The 23,187-nt window shown below is 35.8% G+C and overlaps 1 protein-coding gene across 3 annotated transcripts in view; it reads right to left on the bottom strand.

Annotated features, from left to right (window-relative positions):
* The window catches only part of TAFA2 (TAFA chemokine like family member 2), a 463,489-nt gene that overhangs the window by 11,704 nt on the left and 428,598 nt on the right, over positions 1-23,187 (bottom strand). The window contains exon 5 of one of the 3 annotated variants that reach the window (XM_029953103.1): positions 20,546-20,635. The exons of the other annotated variants lie outside the window; for them this stretch is intronic. Coding sequence (XP_029808963.1) covers positions 20,549-20,635 — 87 coding nt within the window. The 3' untranslated portion in view covers positions 20,546-20,548. The remainder of the gene's footprint in view (positions 1-20,545; positions 20,636-23,187) is intronic. 3 annotated transcript variants of the gene reach the window in all.

Genomic DNA, 23,187 nt, shown 5'->3' with positions numbered 1-23,187 from the left:
AACCGGAAGAAAAACATTTCCTACATAAATCTGGAAATTCAGGATAGTTGAAACCAATAGTGGGGGAGGGGGAACAATAATATTATAATATAAAAAAGTATCTCCCAATTTTGAAAAAAAAAATAAAGACGTTGAGTAATAAGAACCAACCCCTTGTCTCCATCACACCTAGATCTCTCCCTATCTGACTGGAAAATGTGAGACTAAAATGACGGCCTGAGAAATAGCAGAACTTTTGAGTGCCCGTCATCATGAGTACTTGATTTTGTCCAGATAGGTCAGAGCCAATGCAGTCAGAGAGGGGGTCAGTGTCACGACTTGCCATAGATTTTCGACAAAGGATGAAGCCGGAGAAAACTTACAGGAGCTTCGTATCAATCCACCTACCTTCATCTCTCCATCTTCCTGATCCCTTCAGAGATAAACAGGCTCATCTCTAGTCATAACTAACTGTTTAATACTCACAGGACTTGACATGCCCCTTCATATCTCCTTATCTATGTATACATTTTTTACCTTTGCCTGAAATCTCTTTCAAACCTCAGAAGCAATGTTACCACTTCATAATTCATAAGCCTTTGTGGTTCATCCAGTCAGCACTTTGTCCATACATCTATTATAAGACATATCTCATATTATGACTATTTAGTAATCTCTGTTTCTCGGACTAAACTATGATACATTGGAAAAAAAGATATTTAACATACATTTTGTTTCCTCAGTGCTAAGCCGCATTCCAGGCACATAAATGATGCCTAATATTTATCAGATGAAAGACTGAAATGATGGATGGGTCGATGGGTGGATGGATAAGTGAACAAATGAATGAATCAATATAAAAGGAAAGTGATACATAATTTCAGGAGAAGGAAACCTACAGTTACTATCTGGATTCTCTGAGAATAGCTAGAGGAATGATGAAGTGACCCCAAAGGTCAGTTCCTCCATTTTTAATTTTTTTTTAGGATTATTCCCATGATTCTGTGGCTTCAGAATTTGAAATTATAGAAATGCATGGGTCCTGACATCAGTTTCACATTTGCACCTTGGATATTTAAATTTATTCTCGTTTGGAAAAGGTCTGATTTTTAAAACAAAATTAATTCATGAAAATAATAATGCAAGAAGATAATAGCAATGTGTGATGCTTTAATTGGTATTAGACTAACCACTTGGGATGTGGAAAATGTCCAAATAGATACATCAAGGTCGATTCTGGCATACTCATTACAGTTAACATTTCAGTTAAAAATTATCCTATTTTTTTAAATGCACTTCTCTGTTGAATAATTTCCATACTGCTGCTTAACACTGTCAGGAAAATTTTCTCATGAAATATTACGTGGTGACAGTTATCCTACACCTAAGTATTACATGCTCACTTGACATCAGGTATGGTGGTACAAATGAAATGCCATCAAATTTCTTACAATGGAACAATGTAAACAAGTATCACGATGATTGATTCACTTCCAAAATAATATTGTGCATTCAATCTCTCTCTCTCTCTTTTGTACACTGATAATATACTCTATTTAGTTCAGGATGACCCCTCCCCCACTTTTTTTTTCAAATATAGAGGCTAGATTTTTGTTTTTGTTTTTGAAAGAAAGAGCAAGTGTGTGCGAATGAGGAAGGGGCATAGGGAGAGGGAGAGAGAGAAGATTAGGTAGTCTCCACGCCTAGCATGGAGCCTGATGCAGGGCTCCATCTCATGACTCTGAGTCTGAATCAAGAGTGACACACTTCAGGGACGGAACCACCCAGGCACCCTAGAAGCTAGTGTTCTAGAAGGCAAAGAGAAGTTGAGTTTTGCTTAGCGAAATGCAGCAGACTTCTCTTTCTGGTCTAGACTAAAATACCAAAGACAGCTGATCCTTCTCATGGAAACCTCACCCTTTCTTTTGCCTCCACCTCTTAGATCATAATTGCTGGAATCTAGACAACTTGGTGGACATTTATGTTCTCTTGTGTCCCTCAGAATTATCCTTTGAGACTATCCCCATTTACTATTTACAGTTATTAGGACTTCTTACTAATTACTATTATCTCCAATTTACAGTTGAAGAAACAAGTTCAGATAAGTTAAGCAAAACTTCTAGAAGATGCATCTAAGCAGTAAGTAACAGTCTAGGGACTGAAATCCTCATTCTGGGGCTTCAAACCTACTGAAATAGGGCCTGTACATCTGGTTCTTCCATTCATTTATTTGACTAATATTGATTAAGCACATACTAAGTAGCAGGGATACAATTGAGGTAACTCTATTTTCCAGTTTGAGTAGTAGTCCTGATTTACATCTGTTGTCCTGACTTCCTGTTGGGTTTATCTTGGAAATATGTCCTGTTATGGACAATAAATTATAACTTCATTCATATACAGTGCTCATCTTTACTATGGAAATTTGAATTTTAGTAAACAGCTACTGAATGTTGAAATCTTAAAGCTGCAAATGAATGATTCTCTAATACAAGAATTTCAGCCACTGTGATTGCAAAAAAGGAACATTTCTTGAAGCATAAAACATTTCTGAAACCTATTAAATCATATCAAGTTGGCAATAAATTTTTAAGGCTGGCATTGAGGAAGGGTTCCTGGGTGTAGCTCTGTACTAACTTCTTCAACTTTTCCATCGTAAATGTGAGACATTGAGGTTGTAATATGAAAGACTGACTATAATATTATCAGTTACTATTGCACTCCAAGGTCATGAACTTGGATTAAAACTATAGCACACACTATTACCTTTGAGATAGAAAATTCAGTATAACAAAGAGGTCAAAAGAAGCTTCTTACAAAATCTAGATAGATTTAACAACACTGATACTTTCATAAGTATGGGGTTCACGTACTGGATATTTTTTTGTTATTTCTATTGCACCATAATGAAAAGCATTTTAATGGTGTCTTCCTAATTTTGAGTAAAATTAAAAAGTGATCATTGTGAATTTCAATTTCCCTTTTATTTTCCTTTTCTTTACCATGAATAATTAAAAGTTGTCTAAGAGGTAGTGTGTCCTACATAGAGTGAAAGTGCACTCTATGAAAGTGCATGATGATGATGATAAAGAAAATAATAAATGTAAGATTTTCAGAGAATCAGGAAGCAGTGATTATAAGCAGTGATTAAGAGCATGGGGTCAGAGCATCATGCAGCCATGGCTGCTTCTGGCTAGAGTGTCTTAAGTGTGTGGCCCTGTTGTTTCACTGCAAAACACCCGTTCCCTTTCGTCCACGTGGAGACAGTCCCTGTCTCACCACACTACTATGAAGATTAACTTCAATAATGCCTGTAATGAGGATACAATAAATACTAACTTTTGAGCACAAACAGTACTTTTAAATAAATATTTTCAAAAACATAACTTTGTACACTTAGCATTCTGAGTATTCCACTGTCATTATAAATTATGAAATTAATTCTATAATAAGACATTAAGTATGGGTGTATTTCTGGCTCTCTGATACAGAGTCCTTTCCAAAGCTACAAATTTCCTCTGTAAAGTCTGCAGGTAATACTAGAGTCAGGATAAATTATAAAGAGGGCATATTGTGCATATCAGGTCTAACATAACTTCTGTTATTTCCTAAAAGCAAAAATTTATATATAACACATTTGGTTTGAAATGTACTGAGGTTAAAAAAATCACTTGGGTTTTATTTGTTATTCCATAAATAGGAATTATTAGCTTCTGCTAATTGCTGAATATCTATAAACACTTTCAGCATCAGCTTCTACTTGCTGTTTTTGTGATTTAGTAAGAACATTAATGTTGTATTAGTAACAGCAAAATAGGCAAGAATGGCTCAGTATTCAATAAAACAGTCCTCTACTGCTGTACCAAGGACTCCAAGCTAACTTCATCGTAAATTGCCATAGGCAAACAAGTACAAAAACCTTAACATGAAAAAGAAAAAAGCATAACCCACAAACCTAGCACATAAACCCTAGGATAACATTTCTTTCTCTCAAGTTAAGAAAACATTTTAACTACAAAGGGAAACTTTTTTGGTGAGGCAGTCTTTGAATTGTACAAATGGATATAGAAATACCTGTTGAGTAAATGACAATAATTGTAATGTTCCGGGGGAAAAAAACACTGCCTCCTTCGATTGGTAGCTTCTGATAAGTCCCTCAAGATACATTGCCGAAAAGCTATTGTCTAGTGGTTGTGCAGGAAAAGCTGTTTCTGCTGCTTCAGCATAAGCCTAGGAAAGGTGCCTTTACAATCGACAAATACAACAGGTTCCATCCAGCCTGTGATGAGGTAACTGGAATGGCCCAGACCCTGTTACCATTACACACTCTAGAATCCACATAGTTCCTCTTTGTGGTTCCTTACTAAAGCATGATCTTTCTGTAGCTAGTCCAAAAGGGAATAGGTTCACAAAACAACCTTTGAAGAATTTTTCCTTTTTAAAGACCATGTATATAATATGTATGGACGTGGTAAGGGAAATTTTGAAATATTACATTAGTGTGTATTGCATATGATTGACTACGTGAAATATAATGTTCATGTTTCAGTTCTGAAAAAGCTGGCTCATTTTATATACCTATTAACTTTATTGATTGATGTATTTTACTTAACAAGTAAATATAGCCCCTACCCTTGAATAGGAACTGTGTTAAGTGCTTTACAAATACTAACATTTATTCCATATAGGGACCCTGTGTGGTGGGTATACTATGGTCCTGATCTCACAGATGTAAAAACTGAGGAACACAGCTGTTAAGTAACATGCTCAAGCCACCAGCTAACAAGTGGCAGGTTTAGGATAGGAACCCAAGTAATATGACTCCACACACTGGTTTCTTACTTGTTAACACCAGTCTTGAAGACATTCTCAACAGAACAGAGCAACCATTTCTCATTGAGGCAAATAGGACCCGTTGTAAAAATAGACAAACAGCTCCTAGCAATGCATCCATTGTGAGTGATTAAGGCAAAGCAAACATTCCAGAGTCTTAGAGCAATTTTTTTCCATGCAAAAGTCTTATTAAATTAAAAACAGATTATTACTCCCTTCCCAAGGAACAACACTTTCTTGCTTATGTATTAGACTAAATCGCTAGGCATACTAGCTCTAGAATATGTTTCTGACTACTATGTTTCTTAGCTCTTGGTATGTGGTATGACTATAGAATGAGGTTATATTCTTTAGTGTAATAATGGTTGTTGTTCTTATTTTTAAAAATGCATACTAGGGTGCCTGGGTGGCTCAGTCAGTCAAGCATCTGACTTCGGCTCAGGTCATGATCGCACACAGTTCTTGAGTTCGAGGCCTGCGTTGGGCTCGGTGCTGACAGCCAGAGCCTGGAGGCCTGCTTCAGATTCTGTGGCTCCCTCTCTCTCTTCCCCTCCTCTGTTCACACTCTGGCTCTCTTTCTTTCAAAAATAAACACTAAAAAAAATTTTTTAATGCATCCTTTAGGCATGGATGATTTAGAATGACAACTTTATCATTTACTTGTTTGCCTTTTGTAACTTATGAAAAGTGTGGTCTTTCCTAACTAATCTGGTGTCTCATACTATGAGTTATATAATCTGAAGAGATAGGTCAGAAAAAAATGTGTCAAACTTCCACTGTAGATGGGACAAGACATTGTGCAGAAGAACTGGGATCTCCATTCAACAGAAATCTTGACTATATCTGTCTTTTGATCTAGTTCCAAATATGACTGGCACTAAATAGATGTTCAACAAATGCTTAGCAAATTCAGATTCAAGTATGATTTTGTTCTATTTCCATTGATGGGTACAACACACAGAGTTAAAAAAAAAAACTCCAAATTTATAGAGAGAGTGCCAAAACATCCTTTAGGCATATAAATATTGTACTTTTAAAAATATTTAAAATTCTTTTTTGAGATATAATTGACATTAGTTTCAGGTGTACAACATGATTCAATATTCGTATACATTGCAAAATAATTACAACAAGCATCTGCTTAACATCCATCACCATATAGTTTAAAAAATTTGTGTAGAATTATTAAGATTTATTCAGTTAGCAACTCTCAAATATGCAATACAGTAGTGTAAATGATAGTCACCATGCTATAGTTAACATCCCAATGAGTTAATTATTTTATAACCAGAAGATTGTGCCTTGTGACATCCTTCACCCATTTGGCCCAGCCCCAACCTCCACCTTTGGTGACCACCGATCCGTTCTCTGTATCTATAAGCTTGGTGCTCTGTGTTTTTTGTTTTTGTTTTTGTTTACTTTTATTTAGATTCCACAAATAAGAGATACCATATGGCACCTATCTATGTCTGACATATTTCACTTAAAATAATCCCATCTAGGTCCATCCATATTGCTGCAGATGGCAAAATCTCCTTATTTTTTATGGCTGAAATATTCCATTGTGTGTGTGTGTCACACACACACACACACACACACACACACATAACATTTTCTCTTTTTCTAAGTTTTTAATTCCAATTAGTTAACACACAGTGTTATATTAATTTGAGGGGTACAATATAGTAATTCAACAATTCCATACATCACTTGGTGCTCCTTACAACATGTGAACTCCTTAATCCCTACTACCTATTTCACCTGTCCACCCCACTCACCCATTTCCCCTCTGGTACCATATAGTTTTTCCTCTGTAGTTAAGAGTCTGTTTCGTGGTTTGTCTCTCTCTCATTTTTTCCCTTTGCTTATTTATTGTTTCTGAGATTCTACATGAGTGAAATCATATAATATTTGTCTTTCTCTGACTTATTTCACTTAGCATAATAAACTCTAGCTATACACCACATCTTCTTTATCCATTCATCAATTGATGGATACTTGAACTGCTTCCATCTTAGCTATTGTAAATAATGCTGCTATAAATAGGTGTGCATGTATCCCTTTGAATTAGCATTTTTATATTCTTTGGATAAATACCAATAGTGCAATTGCTGGAGTGTAGAGTTCTATTTTTAATTTTTTGAGGAAATTCCATACTATTTTGCACAGCGGCTAGGCCAATTTGCATTCTTGCCAGTAGTGCAAAAGAGTTCCCCTTTCTCCATATCCTTGCCAACACCTGCTGGTTCTTGTGTTTTTGATTTTAGCCATTCTGACAGGTGTGAGGTGATACATCTTTATAATTTTGATTTGCATTTCCCTGATGGTGAGTGATGATCAACATCATTTCATGTGTCTGATGGTCATCCAGATGTTTTCTTTGGAAAAATGTTCACGTCTTCTGTGTATTTTTAAATTGTATTATTTGTTTTAATTTTTGGTGTTGAGTTTTATAAATTCTTTATATATTTTGGATACTAAAGATATATCATTTGCACATACCTTCTCACATTGTCTTTAGGTTTTGTTCATTGTTTCCTTCACTAAGCAGAAGCTTTTTATTTTGATGTAGTCCTAATAGTTTATTTTTGCTTATTTTTCCCTTGCCTCAGGAGACATATCTAAAAAAAAATGTTGCTGTGGCTCATGTCAGAGAAGTTGCTGCATGGGTTATCTTCTAAGATATTTATGGCTTCGGGTCTTACATTTAGATCTTTAATCCACTGTGAATTTATTTCTGCAAATGGTGTAACAAAGCGGTCCAGTTTCATCCTTTGCATGTAGCTGTCTCGTTTTCCCAACACCATTTGTTAAAGAGACTTTTTTCCATTTCCTGCTTTGTTGAATATTAGTTGACCATATAGCTGTGGGATTCTTTCTGGGTTTCCCATTCTGTTCTCTTGAACTATGTATCTGTTTTTGTGCCAGTTCCATACTGTTTTGATTACTATAGCTTTGAAATATAACTTGAAGTCCAAAATTGTGATGCATCCAGCATTGCTTTTCTTTTTAAAGGTTGTTTTGCCTATTCAGGGCCAGTTCCATACAAATTTTAGGACTGCTTGTTCTAGTTATTCAGAAAGTACTGCTGGTATTCTAATAGGGATTTCATTAAATATATAGGTTGACTTGCATAGTACAGACAGTTTAGCAATATTTGTTCTTCCAATCCACAAGCTTGGAATGTCTTTTCATTTCTTAGTGTCATCTTCAATTTATTTCATCAGTATTTTACAGTTTTCAGAGGACAAGTCTTCCATTTCTTCTTTTTTTAATGTTTATTTTTGAGAGACAGAGAGAGACAGTGCAAGCAGGGGAGGGGCAGAGAGAGAGGGAGACACAGAATCCAAAGCAGGCTCCAGGCTCTGAGCTGTCAGCACCGAGCCTGACATGGAGTCCGAGCCCATGAGACATTAGATCATGACCTGAGCTGAAGTTGGACACGTAACCAACTTACCCACTCAGGCCCCCCACAAGTCTTTTTGACTTCTTTGGTTAGGTTTATTCCTAAATATCTTATTATCTTTGGTTCAATTTTAAATGGGATGATTTTCTTAATTTCTCTTTCTGCCGCTTCATTATTGGTATATAGAATGCAACCATATTTTGTGCATTTTGTATCCTGCAAATTTATTGAATTAATCTATCAGTTCCAGCAGTGTTTTGAATTTTCTATGAATAATATCATATCATCTACAAGTAGTAAAATTTTACTTCTTCCCCTTTTTACAATTTGGATGATTTTTATTTCTTTTCATTTTGTGATTGCTGTGCCTAGGACTTCTAGCCCTATGTTGAATAAAAGTGGTAAGAGTGGACATCCTGGTCTTGTTCCTGACCTTAGAAAAACAGGGTTTTTCCCCATTAAGGATGGTATTACCTATGGCCTTTACAATGTTGAGGTACATTCCCTCTAAATCCACTTTGCTGAGGGTTTTTATAATTAATGGATGTCGTACTTTGTCCAATGCTTTGTGCCTACTGAAATGATCACATGATTTGTATCCTTACTCCTGAGGTGACGGTATCACATTGATTGATTTGTGAATACTGAACCACCCTTGCAATCCAGGAATAAATCCCACTTGATTGTGCTGAATGATTTTTCAATGTATTTTTTAGTTTGGTTTATTAGTATGTTGTTGAGGATTTTGATATCCATGTGGATCAAGGATATTGGCCTGTAGTTCTCTTTTGAAAGGCTGTCTTATCTGGTTTTGGTATCAGGGTAAATTCATAGAATGAACCCAGAAGTTTTATTTCCCTCTCTATTTTTTTGAATAATTTTAGAAGTGTAGGTATTAAGTCTTCTTTAAATGCTTTGTACAATTCACCTGTGAATTCTTATTTTTTGGTCAGGAGATTTTTGATTACTGAGTCCGTTTCTTTGTTGGTCATCTGTTTAAGTTTTCTATTTCTTCTTGTTTTAGTTTTGGTAGTTTACATATTTCTCTGAATTTATCCATTTCTTCTAGGTTGTCTATAGTTTGTTGGCATAATGTTTTGCACACTATTTTCTTATAATTTTTGTATGTCAGTGCTATTGTTATTTCTTCTCTGTCATTTGTGATTTTATTTGAGTCCTCTCTTTTTCTTGATAAGTCTAGTCTGACTAGCAGTTTATCAGTTTTATGGACTTTTTTTTTTTTTCAAAGAACCAGTTCTTGGTTTCATTGATCTGTTTTTTTTGTTTGTTTTTGTTTTTGTTTTTTAGTTTCTATATCATTTACTTCTGCTGTAATCTTTAATATAGACTGATTTTAGGTTTCGTTTGTTCTTTTTCAAACTCATTTAGGTGTAAGGTTAAGTTGTTTGAGATTTTTCTTGCTTCTTGAGGCAGATTTGTATTGCTATAAACTTCCCTCCTAGAACTGCTTTTGCTGCATCCCAAAGGTTTCGGACCAATAGGATTTCAGTTTTATTTCTTTCCATGTACCTTTTTATTTCTTCTTTTAGTTCCTGCTTGATGATGATTTAGTATCATGTTATTTAACCTCTGTGTATTTGTAGTCTTTCCAGATATTTTCTTGTGGTTGACTTCTAGTTTCACAGCCTGTGGTCAGTAAAGAAACATGGTACGACTTTGATCTTTTTTAATTTTGAGCCTTATTTTGTTCTGTGTCATCTATTCTGGAGAATGTTCTGTGTACACTTGGAAAGAATGTATTCTGCTGTTTTAGGATGGAAAGTTCTGAAAACATATCTGTTAAACCCATCTGTTCCAGGCTGCCATTCATAGCCATTGTCTCCTTGTTTATTTTCTGTTTGGACGATCTGTCCGATGATGTAAGTGAGGTCTCAAAGTCCCCTACTATTATTGTATTATTAGTGATTATTTCCTTTATGTTTGTTCTTAACTGTTTTATGTATTTGGGTGGTACTATGTTGAGTGCATAAATATTTATAATCATTACATCTTCTTGTTGAATTGTCCTAGTTATTATTATATAGTGTCTTTCTTTGTCTCTTGTTACAGTCTTTGTTTTAAAGTCGATTTTGTCAGGGTGCCTGGGTCCCTCACTTAGTTAAGCAGCCAACTTCAGGTCAGATCATGATCCATGCTTCATGAGTTTGAGCCCCACATTCGTCTCTGTGCTGACAGCTCAGAACCTGGAGCCTGCTTCAGATTATCTATGTGTGGGTCTCTCTGCCCCTCCCTGCTTGTACTTTCTCTCTCAGAAACAAACATTTAAAAAATTTTAAAAAACATTTTTAAAAAGTCTATTTTTTCAATATAAGTGTTGCTATTCTTGCTTTCTTCTGACATCCACTTGCATCATAAATTTTTCTCCATCCCTCTCACATTCAATCTGTAGGTGTCTTTAGGTCTAAAATGTGTCTCTTGTAGGCATCTTAGAGATGGATCTTATTTTTTATCCCTTCTGTCACATTATGTCTTTTGATTGGAGCGTTTAGTCCATTTACATTCAAAGTAATTATTGATAGATATGTATTTATTGCCATTTTGTTACTTGTTTTGTGGTTGTTTCTGGAGCTTACCCCTGATCCTTTCTTGTCTTTCTCTCATGTTTTGTTGATTTTCTATAGTGACATAATTTGATTTCTGTTTACACTTTGCATACTTACTAGGGTTTTTTTTGTTTTTATTTAATTTTTTAATGTTTATTTATTTGTGAGACAGATACAGATTTGTGAGTGTGATCAGAGGAGGGACAGAGAGAGAGGGAGACACCGAATCCCAAGCAGGCTCCAGACTCTGAGCTGTCAGCACAGAGCCTGACATGGGGCTGGAACTCATGAGATCATGACCTGAGCCGAAGTCAGATGTTTAATTGACTGAGCCACCCAGACATCCCCTAGGGTTTTTATTTTAATATGGTTACCATTAGGATTGTGTATAACCTCTTCTGCCTACAGCAGTCTACATTAAGTTGATGCCCATTTAAGTTTGAACCCATCTTTACTTCTCTTTTTGGTATATGTTATATTTTATATCCTTTTTTTGTGAATTTCTTGAATGAATTTTTATAGAAATATTCATTTTTACTACTTTTGTGTTTCCTACCTTTGTGTGATCACTTTTGGTCTCTATTTTCCACTCTAAGAGTCCCCTTTAAAATTTCTAGCCAGGCTGATTTACTGGTTACAAACTCCTTTAGTTTCTGTTTGCCTGGGAAACTGTTTATCTCTTTTATTCTTAATGATAGCCTTCCTAAATAGAATATTCTTTGCTGCAGATTTTTCCTATTCAGTACTTTTAATATATCATGCTACTCCCTTCTGGATTGGAAAGTTTCTTCTGAAAATTCCTTGCTAGCCTTATGGGGCTTCTCTTGTATGTAACTGTCTTCTTTTATCTTGTTACTTTTAAAATTTTTTCTTCATCACTATATTTTACCAATTTAATTACAATATGTCTTGGTGTGAATGTGCTTTTGTTGATTTTTTTGGGGAGTTCTCTGTGCCTCCTGGATTTGGATGTCTGTTTCCTTCTCCACATTTCAGCCACTGTCTCTTCAAATAAATGTTTTCTCCCTCTTTCTCTTCTGTAACTCGTATAATATGAATGTTATCACATTTAATGACATCACTGAGTTCCCTAAGTCTATTCTCGTTTTGCATAATTCTTTTTCTTTGTTTCAGCTTGATTACTTTCTGTTACTCTGTTTTCTAGGTCACCAGTTCATTCCTCTGCTTTTCCATCAAACATGTTCATTCCATCACACGTGTCTCATTTTGTTTACTGAGCCTTTATCTCTATGTTATTCCTTATGTCTGTGTGAAAGGTCTCATTCATGTATTCCACTTTTTTTCTCAAGTTTCATTAGTATTCTTATGATCATTGTTTAAAATACTCCATCATGCATGTGACTTATATCTGTTTTATATCTCTGAACGTGGCCTTGTACTGTTTTTTCATATGGAATAAATTTTTCCATCTTTTCATTTAGGCCAAGTCTCTGTGTCTCTTTCTATATATTAGGAGAGTCAGCTATGTCTCCTCTTCTTAAGAGTAATGGCATTATGAAGAAGAGGTCCTGTGGTGCCCTGCCATGTAGTGTCCCCTGTTCCCCAGAGCCCTTGCTACTGGGAGTATCTCCAATGTGTAATGTATGTGCACTGCTGTTTTGTCTTGGGTGCTTTATCCTTTAGGCCAGTCATCTGCAGAGGCTCTCGTTGCCTATTGTGAGCAGTATTTGGTCCCTATCCTGAAGGTGGCTCATTTTAACTAGGTGTGCTCTGGTCTGCTTATGAAATGAGACCTGTTGCCACCACCACTGGAACTGAGACTCCATAAAACCCCTCCCACATTAGGAGATGTGGTGTGAGCAGGTATTTGGGGCAATTATCTGGGGGAGGAGGCCTGTGAAGCTGGGACTGAGAAAACGTGACTGTGAAGGGTGGTCCCACTGGGCTGGAGAAGCAGGGCTTAGTGTAAGCTAGTTAGTTAGCAAGAATCTGCTCTGCATTTGTTCCCACAGGTGGCCCTGTGCTTATGCCGAAGGGTGGGGGAAGAAAATGGCAATAGCCATTTCCTTTGTTTCCAGAGGGGTCTCTCTGTGAACACTGCTCTCTGATACATGCTCTGGGAAGAGCAAATAACGCCCCCACTGTGTGCCCCAGGTTCTCTTCAGATTGCTATTTCCACACTGTGGATTGTTTGCTTACCTTCTCTGCAAGATCAGTGCAATGCCCTCCAGGCTCGATCTGAGCCAAGCCTGCTGACCTTTAAAACTCCAAGCTTTAAGCACCACAGTTGCCAGAAGTAACAAAATTCAGGCCTTCTCCCATCCTCCCCTGTGTTAGTCTGCCTCTGACCCTTTTCTGTGTCTGTGGTTCCCTCCCTGCTGCAGTGTCTATGATCTGTTGCTCTTCCAAACCACATCTCCAACCTTGCCACCTTCCTTTATATGGCCTCTTCTCTACCTTTAGTTGTAGAGTTTGTTCTCCTGGTCTTCAGGTCAATTTTGGGGGTATTTAGGATGATTTTATAGTTATCTAGTTATATTCATAGGATGAGGCACGTCTAGTGTACTCCTACACCTTAACACATTTTCTTTGTTCACTCATCAGTTGATACACAGGTCGCTTCCATGTCTTGGCTACCATAAATAATGCCACAGTGAACATGGAGGTACATATATCTTTTGTTTTTTTGTAATGTTTTATTTATTTTTGAGAGAGAGAGAGGGAGGGAGACATAGAATCTGAAGACAGGCTCTAGGCTCTGAGCTAGCTGTCAGCACAGAGCCTGACATGGTGCTCAAACCCACCAACTGCGAGATCATGACCTGAGCCGAAGCTGGACGCTCAAATGACTAAGCCGCCCAGGTGCCCCGGTACATCTATCTTTTAAAGTTAGTATTTTTGTTCAGATAAATACCTAGAAGGAGAGTACTGGCTCATATGGTACTTTTATTTTTGTTTTTTTGAGGAAACTCCATACTGTTTCTATGGTGATTCTTCCTTCCAAGAGTACACAAGGTTCCCTTTTCTTCATATCCTTACCAACACTTGTTATTTCTCTGATAATAGCTATTCTAATGTGTGTAAAGTGATATCTCATTGTGCTTTTGATATGAATTTTCCTGATGATTAATGATGCTGAGCATCTTTTCACATATCTATTGGCCATCTGTATATCTTCTTTGGAAAAATGTCTAATTAGATCTTCTGCACATGTTTTAATCAGATGACTTTTGGATATTGTTTATATTCTTTATATATTTTGGATATTATCCCCTTATCAGATATATGATTTGCAAATATTTTCTCCCATTCTGTAGGTTACATTTTAATTTTGTTGACAGTTTCCTTTGCCGTGCAGAAACTTTTTAATTTGTGGTAGTTGCATTTGTTCCTTTTTCTTTTTTGCTTTGGGGGTCAAATTAAAAAAAATAGTCTCCAAGACCAATGTCAAGGAGATGACCATTTATGTCTTCTAGGAGTTAGATTATTTCAGATTTACATTCAAATCTTTAATTCATTGTGAATTAGTTTTTGTGTATGGTGTAGGATAGGGGCCCAGTTTCACTCTTGGGCTTGGAGCTATCCAGTTTTCCCAACACCACTTATTAAAGAGATGATCCTCTCTCCATTATATATCCTCTGCTCCTCTGTTGTAAATTAATTAACCATTTATGCATGTTTTTATTTCTGGACTCTCTATTCTCTTCAATTGATCTATGTGTCTGTTTTTATTCCAACACCATACTATTTTAATTACTATAGTTTTCTAATGTAGTTTGAAATCATGAAGCATGCTGTCTTCAGTTTTGTTCTTCTCTCTAAAGATTGCTTGGCTAGAGGCACCTGGGTGGCTCAGTCAGTTAAGTGTTTGGCTTCAGCTGAGGTCATGATCTCATGGTTCATGGGCTCAAGCCCTGCATCGGGCTCTGGGCTGACAGCTAGCTCAGAGCCTGGAGCCTGCTTCGGATTCTGTGTCTCCCTCTCTCTCTGACCCTCCCCTGCTCTTGCTGTCTCTCTCTGTCTCTCAAAAATAAATAAAAAACATTTTAAAAAATTTAAAGATTGCTTGGCTATTCAGTCTTTTGTGGTTCCATATAAATTTCAGAATTGGTTGTTCTAAAACTGTGAGAACTGCCATTGGAATTTTGATAAGGATTATATTGAATCTATAAAGTGCTTTGGGTAATATGGAAATTTTAACAACACTAATTCTTCCAGTCCATGATCACAGTGTATCTTTCCATTTATGTGCATCATCTTCAGTTTCTTTCATCAACCACTTCCTTGGTTAAATTCATTTCTGTGTATCTTATTTTTTTTATAAATGGAATATTTTTCTGAATTCCTTTTCTTGAAAGTTTATTATTCTATAGAAATAACAGATCTTTGTATACTCATTTTGTATCCTGCAACTTTACTGTATTCATTTATTCTAGGAGTTTAGTGGAGTCCTCTACAATTTCTAAACATAACATAATATCATGCCATCTGTAACTAGTGACCATTTTCCTCCTCCTTCCCAATTTTGATTTGTTTTCGCCTACTTACTCTGCCTAACATTTCCAAATATTATGTTGAATGTAAGTGGCAAGAGTGGGGATCCTTTTATTATTTCTAATCTTAAGGAAAAAGCATTCAGCTTTTCACCATTGAGTATGATGTTAGCAGTGGATTTGTCATATGCGGCCTTTACTATGTTGAGAGTGTCTATCATAAATGGCGGTTGAGTCTGTCGAATCATTCTGTCAAATGATTTCTGCCTCTGTTGAGATAATCATATAATCTTACTCATCATTTTGTCAATGAAGTGTATTCACATTTATTGATTTGCCAATGAATCATCAGATTCAAAGGTGAATCATCTTTGCCTCCCTAGAATAAATCCCTCTTGATCATAGGATATGATCCTTTTAATGTACTGTTGAATTATGATGCTTGACATTTTATTGAGAATTTTGCATCTATGATCATCAGGGATGTTAGCCTATAATTTTATTTGCTTGTGGCCTTTGGTCTTTGTATCAGAGTAATGTTGGCCTCAGAAAATGAGTTTGGAAGTATTTTCTTCTCTTCAGTTTTTTGCAAGAGTTTGATAATAATTGGAATTTAATCCTTCTCTAAATGGTTAGTAGAATTCACCAGTGAAGCTGCCTGGTCTTGGACTTCTGTTAATTGGAAAGGTTTTGATTACTGATTCAATCTCCTTACTAGTAATCAGTCTGCTCAGGTTTTTCATTTTTTTATGATTCAGTCTTGGTTGGTTGTGTTTTATTTAAAGTTAATCTATTCTAGGTTATCCAATTTATTGGTGTATAATTGTTCATAGTGGTCTCTTATTATCCTTTGTGTTTCCAGAGTTTCAATTATAACTACTCTTTCATTTATGGTTTTTTTGGGGTCCTCTCTCTTCTTGGTGATACTAAAGGCTTATTAATTTTGTTTATCTTTTCAAAGAACTACCTCTTAGTTTCATTGATCTTTTCTATTGTTTTTTGTCATTACTTTTATTCTAACTTTGGGCTTCATTTGATATTTTTCCTCTATTTCTTAAGGTGCACAGTCAGGCTGCTTATTTGAGATTTTTCTTATTTATTAATGTAGGCATTAATTGCAATGAACTTCCCTCCTACAAGTGTTGCATAGGTTTTGCTCTTGCTGTGTTTCATAGTTTTTGGTATGCTATATTTCCACTTTCATTTATCTCAAGTTATTTTTTTTTCTTTTGATTTTTTGACCCACTGGTTGTTCAAGAGCATGTTATTTAATCTCTACATATTGTTTAATTTCCAGGTTTTATTTTTATAATTTCTAGTTGCGTTCCACTATAGTCAGAAAAGATAGTTGATATCATTTCAGCCTCCTTAAACTTATTAAGATTTGTTTTGTGGTGTAACATATGATCTATCATAGAAAAAGTTCCATGTGCACTTAAGAAAATGTGTATTCTGTTGTTTTTGGATATAATGTTCTGTAAATATGTGTTATGTCCATCTGGTCTAGCATGTAGGTTAAGTTTAGTTTATTGACTTTCTATGGATGACTTATCTATTGGTAAAAGTGGGGCATTAAAACCCCCTACTTACTGTATTGCTGTTGATTTCTCTCTTTAGGTCTATTAATTTTTCCTTTATATATTTAAGTGTCTCTATGTTGGGTGCATAAATATTTCCAAATGTTAGATGCTTTCAATGGATTAACCCCTTCATCAGTATGTAATACCCTTCTTTGTTTCTTATTACAATCTTTGTTTTAATGCCTATTTTGTTTGATGTAAGTATAGCTACCTCAGATTTTTTTGGCTCCCATTTTCATGGAATATATTTTTCCATCTATCCACTTTAAGTCTATGCGTCTCCTTATATCTGAAGTGAGTCTGTTTTAGGAAATATATAGATGGGTCTTATTTTTTATTTCATTCAGCTATTCTATATTCTGATTTTAGAATTAGCCCATTTACAATTAAACTAGTTATTGGTACGTATGGACTATTGCCATTTTGTTATTTGTTCTCTAGCTGCTTTTTAGCTCTTCTCTGTTCCTTTCTTTTCTCCTTGCTCTCTTCCTTAAAGATTTGGTGACTTTGAGTGGTATGTTTAATTTTTTTTTCTCTTTGTTTCCCAAAGATTTTTATTTTGTAGTTACTGTGAGACTTAGGTATTTGTAAGAGTCTATTTTATGTTTGTACTGAAGTTATTATAAGCTTTTCTAAACCTCTACATTTTTTTAAGTTTACTTACGTATTTTAAGAGAGAGAGACAGAGTGCATGTGTGTGGGCATGAAAGAGGAAAGGGCAGAGAGGGAGAGAGAGACTCCCAAGCAGGCTCCATGCTATTGGCACAGATAAAATGTGGCTCATTTTATGAACTGTGAGATCATGACCTGAGCCAAACACCTCAGCCTAACTACCTGAGCTACCCAGGCACCCCTAAAGCTCTACATTTTTACTCTCCCATCCCACTTTTTGTGTTTTTGATGTCTTTTCTTATATATTATGTATTCCTCAACTAATTATTGTACTTAAATATTTTATTACTTTGTCTTTTACCCTTCATACTAGCTTTGTAAGTGAGTAATGCACTACTTTTTCTTTACTTTTACCTTTACCAGTGAAATTTATATTTTCATGTTTTCTCATTCGTGATTAGAGCCCTTCCTTTTCAACTTAAAGAAAGCCCTTTAACATTTTTTTTTGAAAAGCCAATTTAATTATGATGAACACTTCTGGTTTTTTCTTGTCTGGGAACCTTTATTATTTCTTGAATTCTTTCTGAATGGTAAATTTGCTGGGTATAGTTTTCTTGGTTGGCAGGTTTTTGTTTTTGTCTTTTCCTTTTGGCACTTTGATGACATCATGCTGCTCCCTCTGGCTTGTCATTTCTGCTGAAAAAATTTTATGGGGGATTTCTATACATAACAGGTTATTTTTCTCTTATCGCTTTTAAGATTCTCTCCATGCCTTTAACTTTTTAGATTTTAATTATAATGTGTTTGGGTGAGGTCTTTTAGAGTTCCTCTTATTAGGAATTTTCTGGATCAAAATTGTTTCCTTCCCCAGGTTAGTAAAGTTTTTAGGCATTATTTCTTCTCTTTTCTCTTTTGGACCCCTATAATGTGAATGTTAGTCTACTTCATGTTGTTTCACCAATCTCTTAAGCTATCTTCAGTTATTCAAATTTTTTCTTGTTGTTCCTCTGATTGGATGTGTTCCTCTGATTGGATGTGTCCTGTTTTTTTAATTTACTGATTTCAGTCTTCTGCTTCCTCTAGTCTGTTATTGAATCACAACAGTGTATTTTTCACTTCATTATTGTATTCTCCAGTTCTTTGACTTCTGTTTGATACCTTCTTATATTTCCTATTTCATTGTTGAAGTTCTCAATGTGTTTTTCTGTTCTCTTGAATTTGGTATCTCTATACCAAATAGTATTTTTATACTATCACTTTGAACTTTCTATTATATAACATCTCCATTTCATTAAAGTTTTTCTGAAGCTTTATCATATTCTTTTATTTGGAACCCACTCCTCTGTTTCTTCATTTTGCTTAACTCTCTGTGTTGGTCTGTATGCATTAGATGAAACAAGCACCTCTCAGACTCTTGAAGGAGTGGCCTTATGTAGGAGATGTACCTTTTGCTCACCACTGCCATAGCTCTTTGTTATCCCTCAGACCTGCATAATTGTCCAAGCAGCCTATTTTATTTTTATTAGCTCCCAGTGTGTAAGGATGTGCTACAACCTATCAGTGTCCCAAAAGGGGTGGGATCTAGATTCAGCACCTGTATTCAAGCTGATTGTAAGCCATATCCTTAGACAGCAGGTTTTAGAGTATGCAAATACATACACTCCTATGCACCACAAGCATAAGCCTTGTTGGAAACCAGACCCAGGCAATCTGGAGGTGGCCATTGGGTAGCAGTCACAAAACTTAGGACTCCCAACAAGTGTATAAGCTCCTTTCTGGAGACATTGGTTCTGTAGAGCACAGCAGTGAGGGAGCATAAAGATGGTATCTGCCAGGAAAAAAAAAAGTTGGCACCTGAGTGCTGGGGCAAAACATAAGGAAGATGTGGAAATGGTGCCAGCCAGTCTTCATCCCCAGAAAACATTTCAGCAGTGTCCTACATATGTATATTAAATGAGATGCCTGCCCTTCAGGCCAACACTTTAATATAAGCAAATGAGACTCTCATAGTTTGAGCATGACCTGCTGCTACGTCTGAGCAGGGCCCTGGGGCAGGTGACTCCAAGTGCACAAGCCCTTTAGGAGACATTTCCCAATTCACTACAGCCTTGTGGAGCTTATGAACAACAGCTCCAGTGTTTTTCAAAGCTAGACCTCTCGGCAGTTCGTCTCTCAGGTGTGTCTCTCTTAAAAGTTAGTGTGTCCAATGTGAGATTCAAACCCTTTGCTCCCCAGGAAGAAGCTCCAGGCTTGGAGTTCTCTCCTAATTGTGGGTTGCGGGACCAGGGGTAAGGTGTATAGTGAGATTGTGTCCCAGTATCTCCTACCCACTTTAATGTGGGTTTTTTTTCTTGTTTACCCAACGTGTAGGAGTTATTTAGACAGCCTTGAGGTTTTGTTTGAAAATCTGTTCCATACATATAGACTTAGTGTGTCCATGGAAGGATCTTCCTATGTTGCCATCTTCAACCAGAACCCCTAAAGAAAACTCCACTTTTTGAACCTGCTGCAGTTGGGTGTGTCCATAATAGTTTTGACCAAGAATTGTGGTCAGATTTGTTGCTTCAGGGCTGATTATATAATTGCTAGTACAAACCCCTCCAGATTTATCTTCCTTTGTACTATGGCAACCAACAACATACCAGACCCTGTCTACACTTTAGTCTAGTTTTGGAAAGAGGAAGACCCTGAATGATGAGAAAATAACCGGAGCAAGACGTAAAGCTTTGTTGTAAATTACTGATGTTTGAGGCTCATTTTTTTCTTTTTAGCCTAGTCTGACGAATGCAGAGTCCATCCCATCAGATCATGTGTTGGAACATCTCCTAGGCAAAAACTATGTTATATATCTGTATCTATCAATTGATATAGATCAATCCATAAATATGGATATATCTCCCCAGGGTTTAGTATAGACCCTGACATATAGTAGTTATTCAATATTATTTTAATAACTGAATAAAACATTGGTTTAATCTTTATCAGCACAACATCAAAATGAAGTACAATACCTAAAATATTAGGAAACAGTTTGTAAACAGCACTGGAAAATTCTGTAATTCACGGAAATCAAGTCAGGGGCTCTGTATCTGACCTAGGCTTACGTCATTATCTTACCGCTTATGAGTATAAACCCCGTGTCAGGCTCTGTGCTGGCAACTCAGAGCCTAGAGCCTGTTTCAGATTCTGTGTCTCCCTCTCATCTCTCTGAAAAATAAATATTTAAAAAATTTAATTAATAAAAAAATCAAGTGAGAAGCCTGATCATAAGGGGTAATTATATGGATGCCTAAAATAAAGTCATTGAATTACAATTATAAATATTGTATAGACCTTGTATTAAGCAAAAACAACAGCTGGCAATTGAAAGTCTTAGAGAAAAGATTACTTAAGTGATTTACAATGCTCCAAAGATTCTCACTTGAATATTGGTGCATTGGTTATAATTCTGCATGCCCATGGCTAGTTCAAGAGGTCTTTGCTTCATCAGATACTAACACTATTTTCCTTTTCATCTTAGTACAAAAGTACTTCCCTATGGATGTGTATAATGCATGCATCTTGATGTTGCTGCCAATTCCTCACATTATACCCTGTGAAACCTACTGCCAGTATTTTATCTGATTTCTAACTATAGAAATGTCTTAACTTTTATTGGTGGATCTAGTTCTTTAGCTCTTGTAATTGTATATGGATGATTATACACACACCAGTGTTGAAGATTCATAATATTTTTTCTAAGAATATCAACTATGCAGTCATAACATTTGAAGAACAAATGGTAGTCATGTCAATATTAGTCAAACTGAGAAAATATTGTAGAAAATAGTTACATTATAATGGTTACATGGCATCTAGAGCTTTTATACTTCTTGTGAAACAATATATTTAATTGGAAAGAGCATAAACTTTGGAATCAGATTTGTGTTTGACCTTTGTCACTTACTAATTATATAGTAACTTCATAGAACTATATTTATTATATATAGCTATATAGTAACTTCAAGTTTAATTTTAAGTTTACATAGTAAATTTATAGAAATACATTTATTATATTATATATAACTAATTATATATAGTAACTTTAAGAAAGTTAATTTCTCTGGGCCTCTTTTGCTCATCTGTACTAAGGAATAAGACTTATAATGGCAATGTGGTAATTACTAGAAATATTTTGTTTAGATGACATAGCATAGTACCTGGCAAAAGTTACAACTCATAAAAAAATGGGTATTACTACCAATGTAACTCCTATTTCATATCTTCTATCCATCTTTTAATACTGTTGCAAATAAAATATCCAACTGTATTAGGACATAGGAGGTCAGGATTTTGAATGGCTAGGGTCCACCCACATTATGGAGGATAATGGGCTTTACTCAAACTTCACAGACTTAAATGTAAATCACATCTAAAAACATCCTCACAGAAGCATCTACAATAATGGTTGACAAAATATCAGGGTACTGTGACCCAGACAATTTGACACACAAGATTAACTGTCACAAACACTAATTCATTGCCTTTGACTTTTTGAACATACAATTCCTATACTTTACCATCTTGTGAATAAATAAGATTGTCTGATGACTAAACAAAAACTATAATACTTGTTGAACTTCTCATTAGTGGACATTGAAAGAGACTCTCCTAATGGGATCATTCCTCTTATAAAACCTATTAAGAAGTAGTTGATCAACTGCATTTTGAACAAGGACTAATCTATTTTCATGATTGGTTTATAGAGCTCCTATTTTGCACTAAATAAGAGGAGAAAACAAGGCAAGTGCTCTAGAGAATACACTATTTCTATTCCAAAGCAAAAGATAGGTGAAATCATCAGCAAGACTCAACAGGAGTGACATACACCTAATTATGCCTAAGCACTGAACGGTATCATTAATACCCTATCCTCATGTTAGCAAAATTCACCTAGTAGCACTCTGGAAGAGCACAGCGTACTCTGTGTACATTCATCATGACACACAGTTGGCGTGGATGTGTGAGGATGTGGCCGAGAGAACCACAGTGAAGAAAGATGTAAGGATGACATGAGGTTTATAAGGCTCGTGGTACCTTGACTCACGAGCTTTTGTACTCATGAGCAGCTCTCCTGGGCTAAATGGTGAATTAAAAATCACTGGATCCTTCCTGACAGTGTCTTTATCTTTCTGTACTCTCAGTAACTTTGGAAAGGCTGACTGCTTAGTGAGAGGTTACTGGTACTACCAAAAATAATTCTACCTAGATTTTTTTAGTCCACTTAGAGGAACACCTTCCTTTCATGTCATGATACCTTTGGTATCATACAGCAAAGTGATACAGTTTCACTGAATAGGGTCTCCTTAAACTACCACATAGGTGAAATGTCAATTGGTCATAAGTTAACATTAGCAGCCTTTATTCTAAACCTGTTCATAAGGAATCCCCTTAGAACTCCTGTAAGAAATCCTCAAAGTTAAAATGTGGAGGCAGGTAGTTCGCATTTATATCACATATGCAAGGGCACTCTCAACAAGTTGATTTCATTGTGAAATTTAATCTCAAACAGTGGCTGCCTGTCTGCCAGACATTTGCCTTCAGTAATCTCACAAATCGATCATATGTTGTAATTGAAATTGGAGGTTGAGATTTCTAATCATGATACCTGTTTAAATTTTTCTGTCAGCCAAAGTGTCCGTGGAGAATATCCCATTTTATTTCTTTCAAGATAGTATAAAAGCATCTCAGTATCTGAATCCTACAAATAGTCTGACCAA

The sequence above is a fragment of the Suricata suricatta genome, chromosome 10 (assembly GCF_006229205.1).
Source record: "Suricata suricatta isolate VVHF042 chromosome 10, meerkat_22Aug2017_6uvM2_HiC, whole genome shotgun sequence".
Lineage (NCBI taxonomy): Eukaryota > Metazoa > Chordata > Mammalia > Carnivora > Herpestidae > Suricata > Suricata suricatta.
The sequence above is the reverse complement of the archived record's forward strand: the minus strand, read 5'-3'. Positions and strand labels throughout refer to the sequence as shown.